General features: G+C 37.2%; 1 protein-coding gene across 6 annotated transcripts in view; it reads left to right on the top strand.

Moving 5' to 3' along the window:
• Window positions 1-1,682: 1,682 nt before the first annotated feature.
• The window catches only part of dennd5a (DENN/MADD domain containing 5A), a 46,916-nt gene continuing 33,118 nt past the window's right edge, over window positions 1,683-15,480 (top strand). For 3 of the 6 annotated variants that reach the window (XM_088077445.1, XM_088077438.1, XM_042485576.2), the window contains exon 1: window positions 1,684-1,958. In XM_088077445.1, the coding sequence (XP_087933571.1) occupies window positions 1,859-1,958 (100 nt within the window). In that variant the 5' untranslated portion in view covers window positions 1,684-1,858. Of the gene's footprint in view, window positions 1,959-15,480 lie in introns of all 6 variants that reach the window. The other 3 variants (XM_088077433.1, XM_088077432.1, XM_042485654.2) reach the window with 2 other exon arrangements.

Raw genomic sequence — 15,480 nt, 5'->3', positions numbered from 1 at the left:
TTTTAACTCATTTTTTTTTATAAATAACAATTGGTTTTAAAATATGGAGTGTCGGACGTTCCCAGAGCACCCAGAGAGAACCCACACAGAGATGGCGCTCAGACGATTACCAATTACTGGGTTTTTACTCACTTGAAAATTAAATGCCAGATATGTTCAACTTTGAGAGACATTTAAAACCTCATAATTTCTTTCATAATAGAGTGGTGAAGGGATGACGTATTTTTGTAGGCCAACCAGGAAGTAAGCATCGCACTGGTTTCCTCCTCAAAAACCTTATGGGATTTTTGAATGGGATTTTTGTTAATTGCCAAAAATAAGCTCTGTGGTGAACACAGGTTTATGAGACTTATACGTTTTGTTCAGCACAATAATCTTCACAGATGAACACCACTTTTATGTGTTTTGAAGAGTAAATGAAATCGCCAGAAGCAAAAAGCTATTGTTAGGCTATACACAAACTACGCTGTGGTTGGGCGTATTAAACATCACCACTACAAACACTGTAAAAACATGTTAAAACATGGTAGAAAAATATTCTAAACAGATAAATCTACAAGTTTGTGTGCAACTCTGTAAAGCTGTAAAGGCGGACGAGTGAACCTCAGACCTTGTTTAGGGCATTTTACCAAAAACCCATTCAAAAAACCCATAGACTTTAAGACGAAGGAACCGGGAGTGCTGAGAGGCTAACGGACACCTGATTCAAAAAAGCTGATTCAGGTGGAATCTGTGATCAATGACCTACAGGAGAAAAAAAAATTGGGATCAGTGGAAGAATTAACAAACACGCCACAGAGACTGCAGAGAGACCCAGCTGAACATATGACAAATCATCCTTGAAGCCACAACCTTGTTTGGACAGTCTCCTAACCATCAGGCCATGTGGATCTGCAAGTGGTCTTCCACCAGTCGACATCTAAAACTCCACTAAAAATTTACATCAGCTTAATTCTCCTATCACCCATGGCACCATGAAAAATGAAACACATAACAATATTTGTATTAATTTGAACCTTTTCTTCAATTTGTGTTTTTTAAAAGGTCCGCACACATGACTATTGATTGATCTTTATTTATCTATTTACTATTTATTTCTACATTGTAGTCTGTTAAACAATTGTACTTCTTCATCATTTTATTATATTTAACATTTTTATTATTTTTACTTTGTGCTGCTATCTTGTCACTTACCTCTTATTTACAGTTTGAGTATTTTACTTATTTTTAATTGTTACTATTATCATTTTATCAATATATTTATTTGTTTATTTATTTTCATCTTTCTATGTCTAGGTTGTATGTAGAGTTTACTTTAATACATCCATGGGTTTTACTCTGCCTCTGGTGTTTCCTCACTTGTGGTAGCGTTTCCTCAGTTTCTGGTTTTAATGAGTAGTTTTTAAAAAAAAAAATCATTTATATTTGGCTTTACTTAAGCAAAAAAAGTCTTGTTTTATTCACGTGTTTATGTGCGTGTGTTGTTGTGTGTGTTGTTGTGTGGGGATTCTAGTTTTACTGTGTAAAGCACTTTATGTTACAGTCTGTTTGATTGATTGACAAATTACCACATATTTAATGACAGTGGGCCAAACGCAGCAGTTTTGTTGTTTGGTGCAAAATCAGTTTCTTCGCCATTTCCTGTGTGCGGAGAGGACGTTTTATTGTGAAGGGTCGCTGTCGGATGTAGCACAGCCGTTGGAGTTAGCAGAGCGGGTTAGCTCAGTATCGGTGCTGATTTTCGAGCTTCGCAGCAACGAATCGTAGCATCCGTGATGGCAGAGAGAAATCACGTCTCCGAGTTCCTTTAATATGCTCCCTGGTGGGGGGATAAGGGTACCACCGGACCAGTCTCAAAATGACCACCGGCTTCAGCTCCGGTTCCTGCCGCTTCGCAGATTATTTTGTGATCTGCGGACTCGACACCGAAAGCGGGCTGGAACCCGACGAACTGTCCGGTAAGCACATTAGCCATCGGGAGTGATGTTGTGGCGAATAAGAAATGAAGAAATTGGTATTATAACATCATGTCAGCGTTATTATTCAGCTTTTACTGTACCCTAACGTGTAGGTCGTTTATTTATTCGTGTAACATATAATGTAGGTTGTTAAGATTAATACACAGTGGCCATAACGTCAGGCCTAGTTTATCCTCTCTCAGCCTGTTTGTCGATGTGAAGCGAGAGGATTACTGGCTTGTTGTGTCTCTTTAACGCTCTGGCATGAATTTAAATTAAAAGGTTGGCGATAAATACCCCCGTAATTTTCATATATTAAGTCATTTGATTTTGGTACTGCGCAGTGTTCAATGTGAGAAACAATTTTGTTGCAGTTATTCGAGGCTTTGGTGCTGGTTGGTGGGAAAATACTGATGTCTGTATAATGTTATTACATCTGAGGATGTTGTCACAGTGGCTCCTAGCTGTCAGCGGGTCATTTAGACAAAATCGGGGTATCAAGGGAGCAGCATTCATGGATAGTTATGGGTATAAATGTACCCAGCACCCCCTCAACCCACCCTTCGACCCCTGACATCCTTAACATCCACCAGAGATCCTCATAGTGCATGCAGCCATTCTCCTTAAGTTACCTCCTCAGAGGGCACACCCTTCCCCTCACAAACAGTTATAGAAACAGCTTTAACATCTAATATAAGTATAATAGGCTGTGACACACCTGAATCCCGTTTGATTCCTGGGCTGTGACACTTTTTTTTGATCATTTTACCTGCATGAGCATGTGATCTGATGAGAGGATTTGCATGTGAAACTGTGGCCTGAGGGTCTCTGAGCATGAACTGGGAAAATACAACATTGCAACAGTGCTGTTTTTCTCTCATAGTATATCCCTGGTCATTTTTCAATGGACATTTTTACTTAAATGAAAATACAATTTATCATCAGCTAGTAGGGCTAGACAATATATTTATCATCAGATGATGTATTTGTTTATTGTCAGACATTTTGTCATACTGTTAACACCGTGGTAGTTTTTATGGTTCAGGGTTTATCAGGCCATTGTGGGCAATCCTAAGCAAGGCTTTTTTTTTGCCCTCAATCCAGATCAGAGTCATTTGATATTGAGTATCTGCTGATACTGTGTCCTGATCTGATACTTGTATTTACCTGGATAATACAGTTGCACAATGCACTCTTCAAATACTTTGAAATTATTACAATCAATCCAATATATATGCTTTACAGTTTAATAGTTTTGCAAAGCAATACAAGAAAAAATGTCTGGATCTAAACAGTTCCTAAGGTTTTTTTTAGGGCTCAACAGATTATTGGCCTGGCTGATTATTGGGGCTGATATTTGGCATTTTGCTGATTATCTTCTTTAATCTTTTTAATCTAATCTCTTTGCTTTAACGATCACAGATAAAATGAATTGATTAAAAAGTGCAAAGAAAGTGTCAGCATGAGAGGAACTTTTACTTTGCAAATCCTCAGGGGGGTATTTTTATTTAAAATTTCCCTTGACCTACAAAAAAGTTGCTGGGAACTCTTTGATGTTGAAAGTTTCAGTTTTGATTTAACATTTGCTAAGGGCATTTTAACAAAGTTTTGTGTTATAGTTTGTTATATTCCAAATTTTAAATTTTGACTAAAAGATTTTCATTTTTATTGTAAATGCATATTGGTTCCAAATATTGCTTATCGGCCGGATTAACTATTAATAATTAGCATCGGTATTGACCCTTAAAAAAACAATATTGTGACACACCTAAATCCCGTTTGATTCTGGGGCTGTGACATTTTTTGTGATCATTTTACCTGCATGAATACCTGCACAAATTTTATACAATGTTTTCTGTGTTTCAGGATTGTGATGACTTGAAATTTTTAAGGGAAAAACTACAGTTTGATCATATGTACATGAATAACCCGTTTATGAGGCTTATCCCTGTTGTGATGATGTTCAGGATATGGTGTTTACATGAGCATGGAGAAATTTGGTTATTCATATTCCCTGTAAAAACCCTTGGTTCTTTCAGAGTACTTCAGCTAGCATATTCGGGATTCTGATAAACAGAATATAGTGTTGACATGCTTAAACACATAAACGGGATACTCCAAAAACCTGTTCATAAACTGTTATTCATGTCCATGTAAACACACTCTGTGATATTAGGGACCTAAGATCAGACAGTAGGCCTACACAGTTGGAAAAGCTTAATTCTTCCAAATTTTATTGTCGCTTAGTGTTTCCAACTTGTTGGAAGAAACACTTGGAGACAAAGGATGGATTCCCCATCTTGTGAGAAATTATAAAGTCACTAAATTAAACATGCAACACACCAAGCTGCAGTTGTGTAGTGACAAGCTAATCCCAAACATGAACAGAGCCACTCTGTGAAACTGGTTGGGTAGGCATGACAACTGACAGAAGGCACATGATGGGGTTTGTAACTGTGCGTTTCATTTCAAAAGAGCAGGATCTAACAAAGGCATGCACATTAATTGTGTCTTTCTCCAAAAATTGTAAACTACTGCTCTTGAAAAAAAAACAGTGACTGCCTTAATTTGTTTCTTGAAAGAAGTTTCATGTTTTTTCTTAAATGCCCATACCTTTAACCAGTGTTATTGATATTGATAGAGTTTCTTAGGTGGTGTAGGTGGCCAATATAGATTGGCCTTAATGTCGTTTCACCTTGGAAAAATGACGCAATAATTAATACTCTTGAGTCCCTGTCTCCTTTGGGAGTTGTGACAGACCCAAGATATCAGTGGAAGTGGAAGTTGTGTTTGCCAAATAATAGTTTGACTGTGGAGATTTGTGTCACTTTTGGGGGTGAATGTAAATATCTGGTAGCTCCAACATTTCCTCCATCAAATAATGTCAGGGTTTCCTGCAGCTGCCCCCTGCTGACATAAGCATAATATATTTTTTAACTCAAGTTTTTTATATACTTGTCACTGCTTTTGCATTTCACTGTTGTATATTTCACATTATAGTAGTAATGTGTCACATTATAGTGGTAAACAATGAGCTCATTGTTTCAAAGGATTAAACTGTAGTTTTAATATTTGAAATATACCGCTAATTTCCCACCCCATGCCCCATTACTCCTTGTCATATTTGTATTTTTCTCTTTAAAACATTCTTCTTAATATATATACATTCATTGCTGTTTGACATCAACCATTATTAAAACATGGAAGAAAACTGGCAAAACTAAATTAACACAAATAAAATCATCAAATAATACTGTTTGACATGGGAGCTGAAAATGTTCTCAATGAACATTGTTATCAAAGTAAAAACCAAATCCACAGAGCAGCACAGACAAGTCAGGAGCAGATGGACCTGATGACGATGATAATGTTGTTAATAAGTTGTTATAGTTCTGATCTTTTGCAGTGGGATTTTATGAAGCACTTACCCATACTCAGCATTACAACAGTGTGGCAGGCGACAGGCCCACACTTAAACTGGTATTGTTTTTTTTCAGGTAGGACTTTTTTTAGTTGGCTAAAATACATTTTGTAGCTCACTGCTCATCAGCAATACCTTGCTTAGCTTCTGTGTCAGTACGTCAGCCTGCTTCTTCAAACTGGGGGCCGGCCTACTGGCATCTACTGTAGGTAACGATGGCCATGCAAAAGTACCCCATACAACCCCTCTTTAAAAGATCCAAACTATCCTTTGAGGCAGAATCACAAAATACTTAATCGTGTTAGCGGTTGAGATGCTTCAGTCAGGCAAACTATCCAAGAGGGCCTTAAACCTGATATGAGTATCTGCATTGAGGTGTAGCCTATAACTGACATCAGACAACAGTCCAACTAGATCAGCCATTTTTACTGATTTGTTGTCTTGTCAGGAAAAAAACTTTTTTTTTTAATATAACTGGTGTTCAAACCCCTGTGATTCATAGACATGTGCCTGTTTTGTCTCTATGTTGTGTGATTTATTGTGACTCAGCAGCCAGTGAGAGGCCTGCAGAGTTGTTGTTGCAGTTAAAAGAAAGTTCTTTCCTCTTTTAAGCAATAACTTAACCCAAAATCCTTTTAGTTATCAAAGACACTGCGCTTCCTATTTTTTTTTACTTCCTGTAATTTAAGTTCCTGTTTACAATTTGTGTTAAAATTTACTTGAAATACATGAACCTAATGAGAAGTTTAAAACATGCACCATTCTGTTTTGAATTGAGTAAAAACATACACAGAGCACATCTAAGACTAGACTAAGGCCATATCAACACTAAGTCATTGAGTAGTAGCAAAATGAAGAAGGTGACTTCTTGTTTTGTGTCAGCTGATGAGAGAAGTTGTCATGACATTCTTTGACACCAAAATCATCAGCTGTATGAACACCATGTTGCTTTTTGAAACACGTAAAAGCCATAAACAAATATAGATTAACAAAACAAATCTTATTGATCGGTTTTCCCTCTCACATTTAAAAAAAATCTAAATTATAGTAGCTGTATTATCATGTTGTCAAAATTAACTTTAACTTTTCAAATGGCTGTAAAAATATGTTTCTCTGTTGTGATCTAGCACTGAGCTTGTGATAAAGGTTCTTTGAGGTCTCACAGTTGACGTCTTGCTCATAAGTATAAACTGGGGCTCTGTGGTCAAATATCACTGAGGTTGCTCTATTTACTGCATGTTTCTGCTGTTTACTGTAGGAAGGGGGTTAGGGGCTTGCCCTCGCAGACTTTCAGTTTAGCTTTATGAGAGGAAATGGTGTGGAAATTCCATTGTTACAGGTCATGATAATGTCAGCATATATGATAATGTCAGCTAAACATCTGCACGGTGTACCTAAAAGTTCTTATGCATTTTAAACAGCACATTTGGGCCCATTGTTTGAAGCATTCGAGCGCCCCATTGTGTGAGATCTTAATCCTAGTTTCAGTCTTTACAGAGAGTTTATATCCTTTATCACAATGAAATCAAAAAACGTTTCATGTTTAGTGATACAGGAATGTTTCAGATATCTTTCATGTGAGTAGATTGGTAGGAAATGCAAATGCTGGGAAACTGCACAAAATACTCACAATTACCCACTATCATCAGACTTTTCATACACACCTGGGTCAGATGACACTGCAGTGGTCACAGGTATTTATCAGTTCAGGCTCTAATCTGGTGATTGTGTTTTGTTTTGTTTTTTTTGCAAAACTTGCCTACACGCACTACTTTTGTTGGAAAAGGAATAAAGGCGACAAGTTAAGTGAACTATCTAACATGCTAATTTGCAGATGATTCTGAGAGTAGATGCTTTTCCTTTTAGAAAAAAAAACCCTCAAATACTAGCACTGAAACATTTTGTTGATTAATCAGTCAGAAAATTAAATTGCCAACTATTTTGTGAGCAATAATTTAAGTAATTTTTCAAACAAAAAAGCAAACACTCCTGTTCCAGACTGTCAAATTTGAGCATTTGCCTTCATCATATATGATAGACCACTGAAAATCTTTGGGTTTTTGACTGTTGGTCGTTCAAAACGAGACATTTGAAGACCAGACTGGGCTTTCAGGAATTGTAGCTGCAATTGTACAGAGCAAGAAATAATGACATATTAATCAACCGTAAAGAATAAACCGTCTTCTCGTGATACTGTGTTTAATATACACTACTTTGTTTGCTAAACAAATGCTTGAACGACAGTTTTGAGTATCTTAGACAAAAATTGCCATGGCATAATAAAGAGGCCTGCAAGAGATAAAGAATGGTAACTCAAGAGCCTTACTCACTTAGCTATTGTCATTACTGAACAGATGACCTTACATTATTCAGTAATTATGCGCCCTAATGATTTAAACATTTTGAATAAATTTAAGTTACCTTGACCCCAACTTTGCTGACAAAGCTGTTGACAGATACTCGGACTCATGAATGAAATTAGCCAAATCAAACTCTCTGTGGCGGTTTCCTCCAGTGGTGTAACAGAACCACAGTATGTTCCTCATTTTTACCATGATGCAATCATGATTAATGTACAGAGAAACACAAAGAAATGACCAAAACCTTCTTTAAGCACAGTGTTTGGCAGCACACTGGACCTGATTAGCATATGTATGACCCTGCAGCCTCACAAGCGACACTGGAAACACAGGCAGCTGAGGGACATAAGTACACTCACACACAGGCTCCACTTATTCAAATGCTAAATATCCTTTTGAATTTCTCAGGCAGCCTCTCTCCCCCAACCCTACTCAGCAAACAAATGAGGATGAATGGCTCAACATGAAAGCTGGCTTTAAATGCATAATGTGGGCTTTCATATTTTCCCTCAGTTATTTATTTATGGGCCTGTAAAGAGTCTCTAGTTAGTGTTTTAAAAATCTGCTTGAAAAAGGAATCAGTGACATTTTGAAGATTGAGTAGAGATTTCACAGGGCTTTGAGGGTGCAGTGTGTCTTGATCTTCATATACAAAATTATTTGAAACCCAGAAGCTGACCATAAGACACTTGTAGAAAATAGGGGCCGTAAATAATGAAATACCGACATTGATGAAAGCTGAAGACTACATTGATGAAAAAACTGATATTAAATTCTGCCTTTTAGTTTCTGTGTGATCAGTTTTTCTTTTCAACAGCAATAGTGGCTGAGACTCATGGGTACTGTAGTGTTTGGACCCGTCTGCCCTCCTAAAATAATGGACAAAACATAAGTTCTTGAAACAAAGTGGAGATAACTAAAAAGTAGTGGTCATCAGTTAAACCTATAGGACTATTACTTCATTTGTGATGGTTTGCATTCTTTATGGCGCGGTAATTAAACCTGCAGATTCTTGTCTAAGTGACTATTTTTCTGGGGGTCTAGTTTCTCTGCAGTCCAATCCTGTGGCTGCTAACAGATGTTTTGTGAGCTGTATTTTCAGGTTGTCAAGTTACATCAAAGAAGAATGAAAATGGAAGATGTCTGATTGATAACTTTGTCCTTTTAACCATAGATTTGTTGGTTTAGGTGTATTCCCATTGGCCTCATCACAGCAGATATTCTGACACGTCGAAGTAGTAGAATCAAAGATGCGATTAATAACCGTAAAAATGACTGTATTTGATTTGATGAGTCAGTTAGTGCATGCATATGATTTACTGGGACACTTCAACCTAACAACTCAGTAATTACATTATTAGTTATATCTGTCTTTTTTCTTGTTTGACAAGTCATAGTAGTCTAAAAAATGAGAACAAACTACAGTGATAGTAAAAAACCTGCGTGCACGTGCTAAATGCGGTGGGAATGAGGTAATAGTTATAACTGTTACAATACCATTTCTGCCAATAGAAAGTGTTAGAAGAAGAAAAAAAACACTATAACAAAGACATACAAATAAACAAAGAAGGAACAAAAAAATCTGGATTGCCATTTCTCACCAAAAGCATTAATTCCTACTTCATATTCAGTGGTTAAGTCTCTCATCTTGTCGTTGACATGTAAACATTGTCCATTTCATTCACTTTTCTCGACCACACTGGACCTTTTAGCTCATTTTTGCTCTAAAGTTACCCAAGAGATCGGAAGCTGGTATTTTTTGGCAGCTTCCCTAAGTGGTTTTACGGACTTATTTGAATGAAGAAAGACAGCTGTGTAAGGGTGCCAGTTTTCTGTAACTTTAATTGCCAGTTTAGAAACATTTCCCACTCTGTAACAAGTAAAAACAAAACAAATCAGAGAAACTATTTGTGGAATTTGATCCTTTTATTTAAAAAAAAAACCCCAAACATATTGTCTCCGTTTGTAGTACAAGCAGTGAAAGCTGTGAGTTTAAGCTGAGAGTGAGCTATCGTGTCCTGTCAGCGCCTGGTCCTCTGGGTGAACAAGTGTTGATGTTTTCGCTGCCGAGCTATTTTGAAGCGTTAGCAGCGCCTTCACCGAGTTGTGCTGAGGGCAGTCAAGTCGAGTCGTGCTGGGGTATAGCTTTCTAGTCAGAGAGGTACATCCCTTTATGTCAGAGCCTAGTGGGCCGTGCTACAGTAGGTGTGATGGTGTGCGAGCACAGGAGGGCTGCAGATCTGTGGGTGGTCCCTGGCTTACAGGATGAGGCAGAACGGTGAGGAGCCAGAACTCGGTGACGTTCTACTCCCACAGCTACCGGTCGACACTCACACGGCACCACCGTCCATTTGTTTGGGTTTGCTAATATGACAAATCAAGAAAAAGTTTACACTGGAGCTTGTTTGTGATCATTTTGGTGAGTGTGTTTCTCAGGTGAGGCAGTCAGCGTGTAATTATCACTAATTACCAGGTGAAGACGGTTGAGAGAAGGAATACCTGTCTGTGTAGTCTGAGCCGACTGCGCTTGAGCTACTGTGGTCGGATACCTTGATGAGCATTTTAACTTCTCAAAGCAGAGACAATTTGTTTGATTTCCTAACAAAACATGGGAGACAAAATAATGAGTAACTTAGCGAGAAAGTCCTGCAAACTGCAACAAATAAATCAAAGGCGACAAGAAAATTGCCTGTTAATTAGCTGGGGGGGATTATTAGATTTTATCAAAAATCTAGGGAAAAATGTCCAGAAAACTCTTTATTTTTCATATATATTTAAAATTATGTTACAGAAAAAATACATTCGTTTTAAGACCTTTGGGTCATTTTTTGTTTTTATTTTTTAACTTTTATTATTTATTTATTTATTATTATTATTATTATTATTATTATTATTATTATTATTATTATTATTATTATTATTATTATTATTATTATTGTTGTTGTTGTTGTTGGTTATTGCTGTCTTCACATATTTTTGGAGGATTATTTTACCAGATTTAAAATTAATGGGGAATATGTTTGCTATAACCTCCTCATAGTATTTTTTTTCCCAATTGTCCAGCATCTTCTTTTATGAGATCTTTCTTTTTTATTACATTCTTCAATTTAGGCTTTTGATGTAATTTTAGCAATTACAACATTTTCCATTTCTTGAGTTTCAGTGTCCGTTTTACAACACCCATTTGTCATTTCAATATCCAGTATCCTTTTTAGTGCCCTTTCTCATTTTAACATTTAATCATAGCCTAGATTGGTTCCTGCTGTGGACCTTTGTTGCTTTTCTCTCCTTCATTTCCTGTCTATGGTTTCGAACAAAGGCATAAAAATGCCCCCAAAAATATTTTTAAAAAACCTGTTATTATTATGTGTAGTATGAAACCGTGATCATAATTATGACATATTCTCTTTTCATTTTCCATTTTCCTCTTTTATCTTAAGTCTAGGTGAAATTATTCTACACACACCACACATAACGCCTCTGCTAGTAACTTGTGATAGTTGTCCCGGTAGCAGATGATGAGGTTTGTCGTCTTTCAAAGAAGGCGACAAACCTCAGTGTCTTGTGTTCTCTGAGAGATAACCACAACGGTCCTGTCAAACTGCGCTGCAACACGAAGGCAATCTTTCTGAAGTTATTGTTATCATTTAGTAAATGTGTATGGATGTAATCTTTGTAAACATTGTGTTATGCTCTCCTTATTTTGCAAGTTAGACAGGAATGTTTTGTACCTTTGTCTTGAAAGTTGTGTCTAGCACATGCTGTGATAATTACCTTATGATTTTATAAATCAGGAAACTTTGCTGTGGTAGTGAAGACACCTGCTGTGTGCAGACTGTGTTTTGTGCACATCTAACATTACCATTAGCCACGACACATGAGACTCTGATTACTTGAAAAAATAATAATAACTGAGGCGAGTGGTTAAGTTAAGCAACCCGTCTCCTCCAGCTTACTACTGCTTCCGTCACGACATCTCTACGTCTGTTTTCACTTTCCGTCTCGCTATTTGAGCCTACACATACTTGCTCATGAGTAACGGAAGTTCAGTTTAGGTTTAAAGCATTTCTTATCCTCTTTAACCCCTTGAAACCTGGGCATATTGGCTTGATTTCTCACAAAAACATGGCAAGAAGACAATATGAAACTTAAAGAAATTAAATAAAAAAATTATGACTCAAAAATTAGCAATAAATTAGTAAAAAAAAAAGTAGAAGGAAATTACCTGAAAATCAGAACAAAAAATCCCAAACTAAACAGATAATGAAAAAAACAAAACTCAAAAATTATTCAAAAACTGCTTAAAAAATGTAACAATTTTGTCTAAAAAATAAAATTACGTAATTCTGATAATTATAAATATAGTTCTATTATAATTCTCTGGACATTTTCCCTTAACTTTAAAAAAATATATATTTTCTAAATCTATTGCCTTGCAATTTGTGAGACAGGTTCAAAGGTGAAAGGCATACTAATGCAGCTAAAAAAAGATTTCAATACAGGCTTCAAAGGGTTAAACATTTTTTTAAAAATTACCCCTTAAATGTAATGTGTGATTCTTAATAATCTCACAGTCTGATTTATCTTTGGTTGCTGACGTCTAATACCTCATTCCCACCGCAGTTAGCAGGTGAACAAAAGTTTGTCCTACTGACACTGAATTTACGGCAGGAGAGCGAGTCTGACTTTCTGTCAGCTGGCGTGTGTGTGTGCATTGTCTTGTAGACAGCGGCAGAAACGGAGGTCTTTGAAAACTTTTCAGTGGTTTCTTCTCTTATTTATCTCTTATGAAGTCCCCCTTTCAAACTCGGTGCAGATGTATTTGGATGGGTGTTTTAGTGTTGTTTAGGTGGACACAGACAATAATTAGTGACGGCACGTCATTGCATCTCGAGTTAAAGAGCTGAAATTACCGCCTTTACCTGGGTGTTGCGTTCCCATCGATGCTGATCGGTGATAAAAAACTATCTCTGCTGCAGAGTCATTTGACCCGGGTGTGAATGCAGACTGTACACATTCCCACTGCATTAAAAAGCCAGATGTTAGCGGGTATTAGCGGGTTTTTGTGCAGTGGGAATGAGGCTTCATTTTACATTCCTGGCCTGGTTTATCGTCTGTGGGCAGTTTGTATACAAAAGTAACCAGCTGATTAAACCACTCAGTCCTTTGACTAGGATTCTCAGTAAATGCATTCCTAGATAAAACTTGTCTTGTTCAAACAGATACAACAGAGTGAATTAATGTAATCATCAAGGAAGGGGGTGGAAAGAGTTGTCATTTTTGTCACTTTCTATGTGTCACCATTGAGTCATATTATAAGTGTGGTGAAAATGGATTTTCCTCACCTCTAACTACGTAGGCCACATCAGCCTGAGAGTGCCTTTACTTTCAGACTAGATAAGAGTTGATAGTGTGTGTCATGCAGCTCGCATTTGGCTTTGACATGCTGCATGAATGTGTGTTTCTGCCGGCAGGACTGTTTTCTGTGTCATGCATGAAGAGAAAACAGCAAAAGGCATTGCCTGGTTGCATAAAGGATGTTTTTTTATTTCAAATGTTAGATAATGTAACAGCTCCAGGGCCAGTAAGTCTGCAACACAAGAGCAGCCATTCACACAGTAAACCTCATGACAGTCTACTGATGGGATACGCATGTTAGATCTGCCACAGAGTCTGCATGAGGTTAAAGGGACAAAATGCTGACATTTATTGAGCTGTCACATAATTTCTTTATAAAATATTTGTGCTTTACATGCCATCTGGTAAATGATGAAGGATCATTCATGACTTGCATATTTTTCTTTATTAGCCCTTTTTACTTAGAGACAGTGCCATAGGAGTGCCACAAAGTCCCTTCTTTGCGCTGCCTTTGCATGTTTGCACAGAGCCAAACAATGGCATCATTATGACGCTCCAGCGTGTGATTATAGATAGCATGCCAGCTTCAAAGAATCAGAAGAGGCATGGCGAGCGTGATGTTTAACACAACAATGTGTACCTCTAGTGTGGCATAAAAGATATCCCTCGGCATTGCTTTTTAACCAATAACAATGGTCGAACATGGCAATAACAATCATTTACTGTCCCCACTATATGGCGTTGTTGTCTGACTGTTGTCGTCCTCTGCTCAGAGGGTAAGGAGGCCTCGGACCTTTTAAGTTAGCTGCTAACTGCTATCTGCTACTTTATAAATCTCCTGGCAGCGAGTCACACATAACACACTGTCAAAACTTCAGAATTAACACCCATAATCCCCTCCTACCACCTGACATTTTTACATAAACACAGTTTCGGCACTGTTACTACATGAGTTCCTGGCTCAAAGATGAGACAACTCTACTCAACTGTCTTTCCATTCTATGAGGGTACCTTTTATACAGAAAGGTGAGGCGGCAAAAATGGTGCAATATCCCTGTGTTAAACAGGCAGTATAAAATTTGGTGAAAATGCTAAACATTCAAGGTTCTCATGGTCATGGAAAACCTGGCAAAGTCATAGAATTTCACAATCTTGTAATCCAGGCCTTGGAAAGTCACGAGATTAGAAAAAATCTTGAAAGATTTGAAAAAGTCATAGAATTTTGTTGGGTGTACTGAAGTTAGTTACATTAATATCCTGTGGATAACCTCTCACAATGTAACATAATGTCAAATGTAAGTTCTGTAGCTGTTGACGTATTGTAGCTTTAATGTGTCTATGTGACAGCAATTTGTTTACCATCGAGTAGGGATGCAGGATATTGGGGTTTTTTTGCCAATATCTGATAGGCCAATATGTAACAAATCATTTGGCTTATACTGGTACATCCACTTTTTCCCTACTTAATTTTAGTGATCATCATGTCTCTTCTGTAGTGGAATTAACATCATATTCTGCATATTGTTATCATGATGGCCCACCAGCAGATGGAGATATGTAATTCAATGCTTTTCATTGGCGGTTTCATTTTAATGTGCAAAACAATAAAAATACTGTAAGTTATGGTTGATTTTTGTACATGTTCACTCTGCCAATAAAAAACTTCACTTTTGCAATAAAAAAAAAAAAATCAAAAATAGCGATTTGTCATATTGGCATTAAATCTGCATTGCTTGCCGATTCCAGTATTTGATTTTAAAGCCAATATCTGCTGAAACCAATGATGTGCCGATAATATCATGCATCCCTACCATCATGTACGTTTCTTCATTTTCTGACATTTGACAGTTTTGTCTCTCCCTTCATGTGTGCTATCTGGAATAATGTTTAACCAGAGTTTGAATCTGATATTTCTGAATAAGAGAAAAACAGTGTTGTGACAGTGGGATTAACATGTAGGATCATGTTATTCAGTGGGCCACTACTATTTTTATATTGTATGGCACTTTTTATTCGGAGCAATGTTCATGTTACACAATGTGAACAGTCGTGGACATTTTGATAGGGGTCCTTGAAAAAATCATTAAAAGTTTTTGAAATTTTGGTCAATGGAAATGTGTGGAAACCCTAAACATTACACCTGTAAAACATCAGCATGTTAGCCTTTTCACTGTGGCATGTTAGCATGCTGACATTAGCATTTAGCTCCAGGCACCGCAGAGTTTAAATACAGCCTCACAGAGCTGCGCGCATGTGTGAGAAGACTCTGTGCTGAGAATATAATCCATACAGAGCAGTATGGATTTGCATGATCTCTAGAAGAACAGGGAAAAACAACACACAGAAATGCTGTATCCTTGTATCATAACTCCACCAGCTGGCT

The sequence above is a fragment of the Plectropomus leopardus genome, chromosome 1 (assembly GCF_026936395.1).
Source record: "Plectropomus leopardus strain MGB_pleo_1.0 chromosome 1, ASM2693639v1, whole genome shotgun sequence".
NCBI lineage: Eukaryota > Metazoa > Chordata > Actinopteri > Perciformes > Serranidae > Plectropomus > Plectropomus leopardus.
Note: the sequence above shows the minus strand (reverse complement) of the source record. Positions and strands in the feature narration are given on the sequence as shown.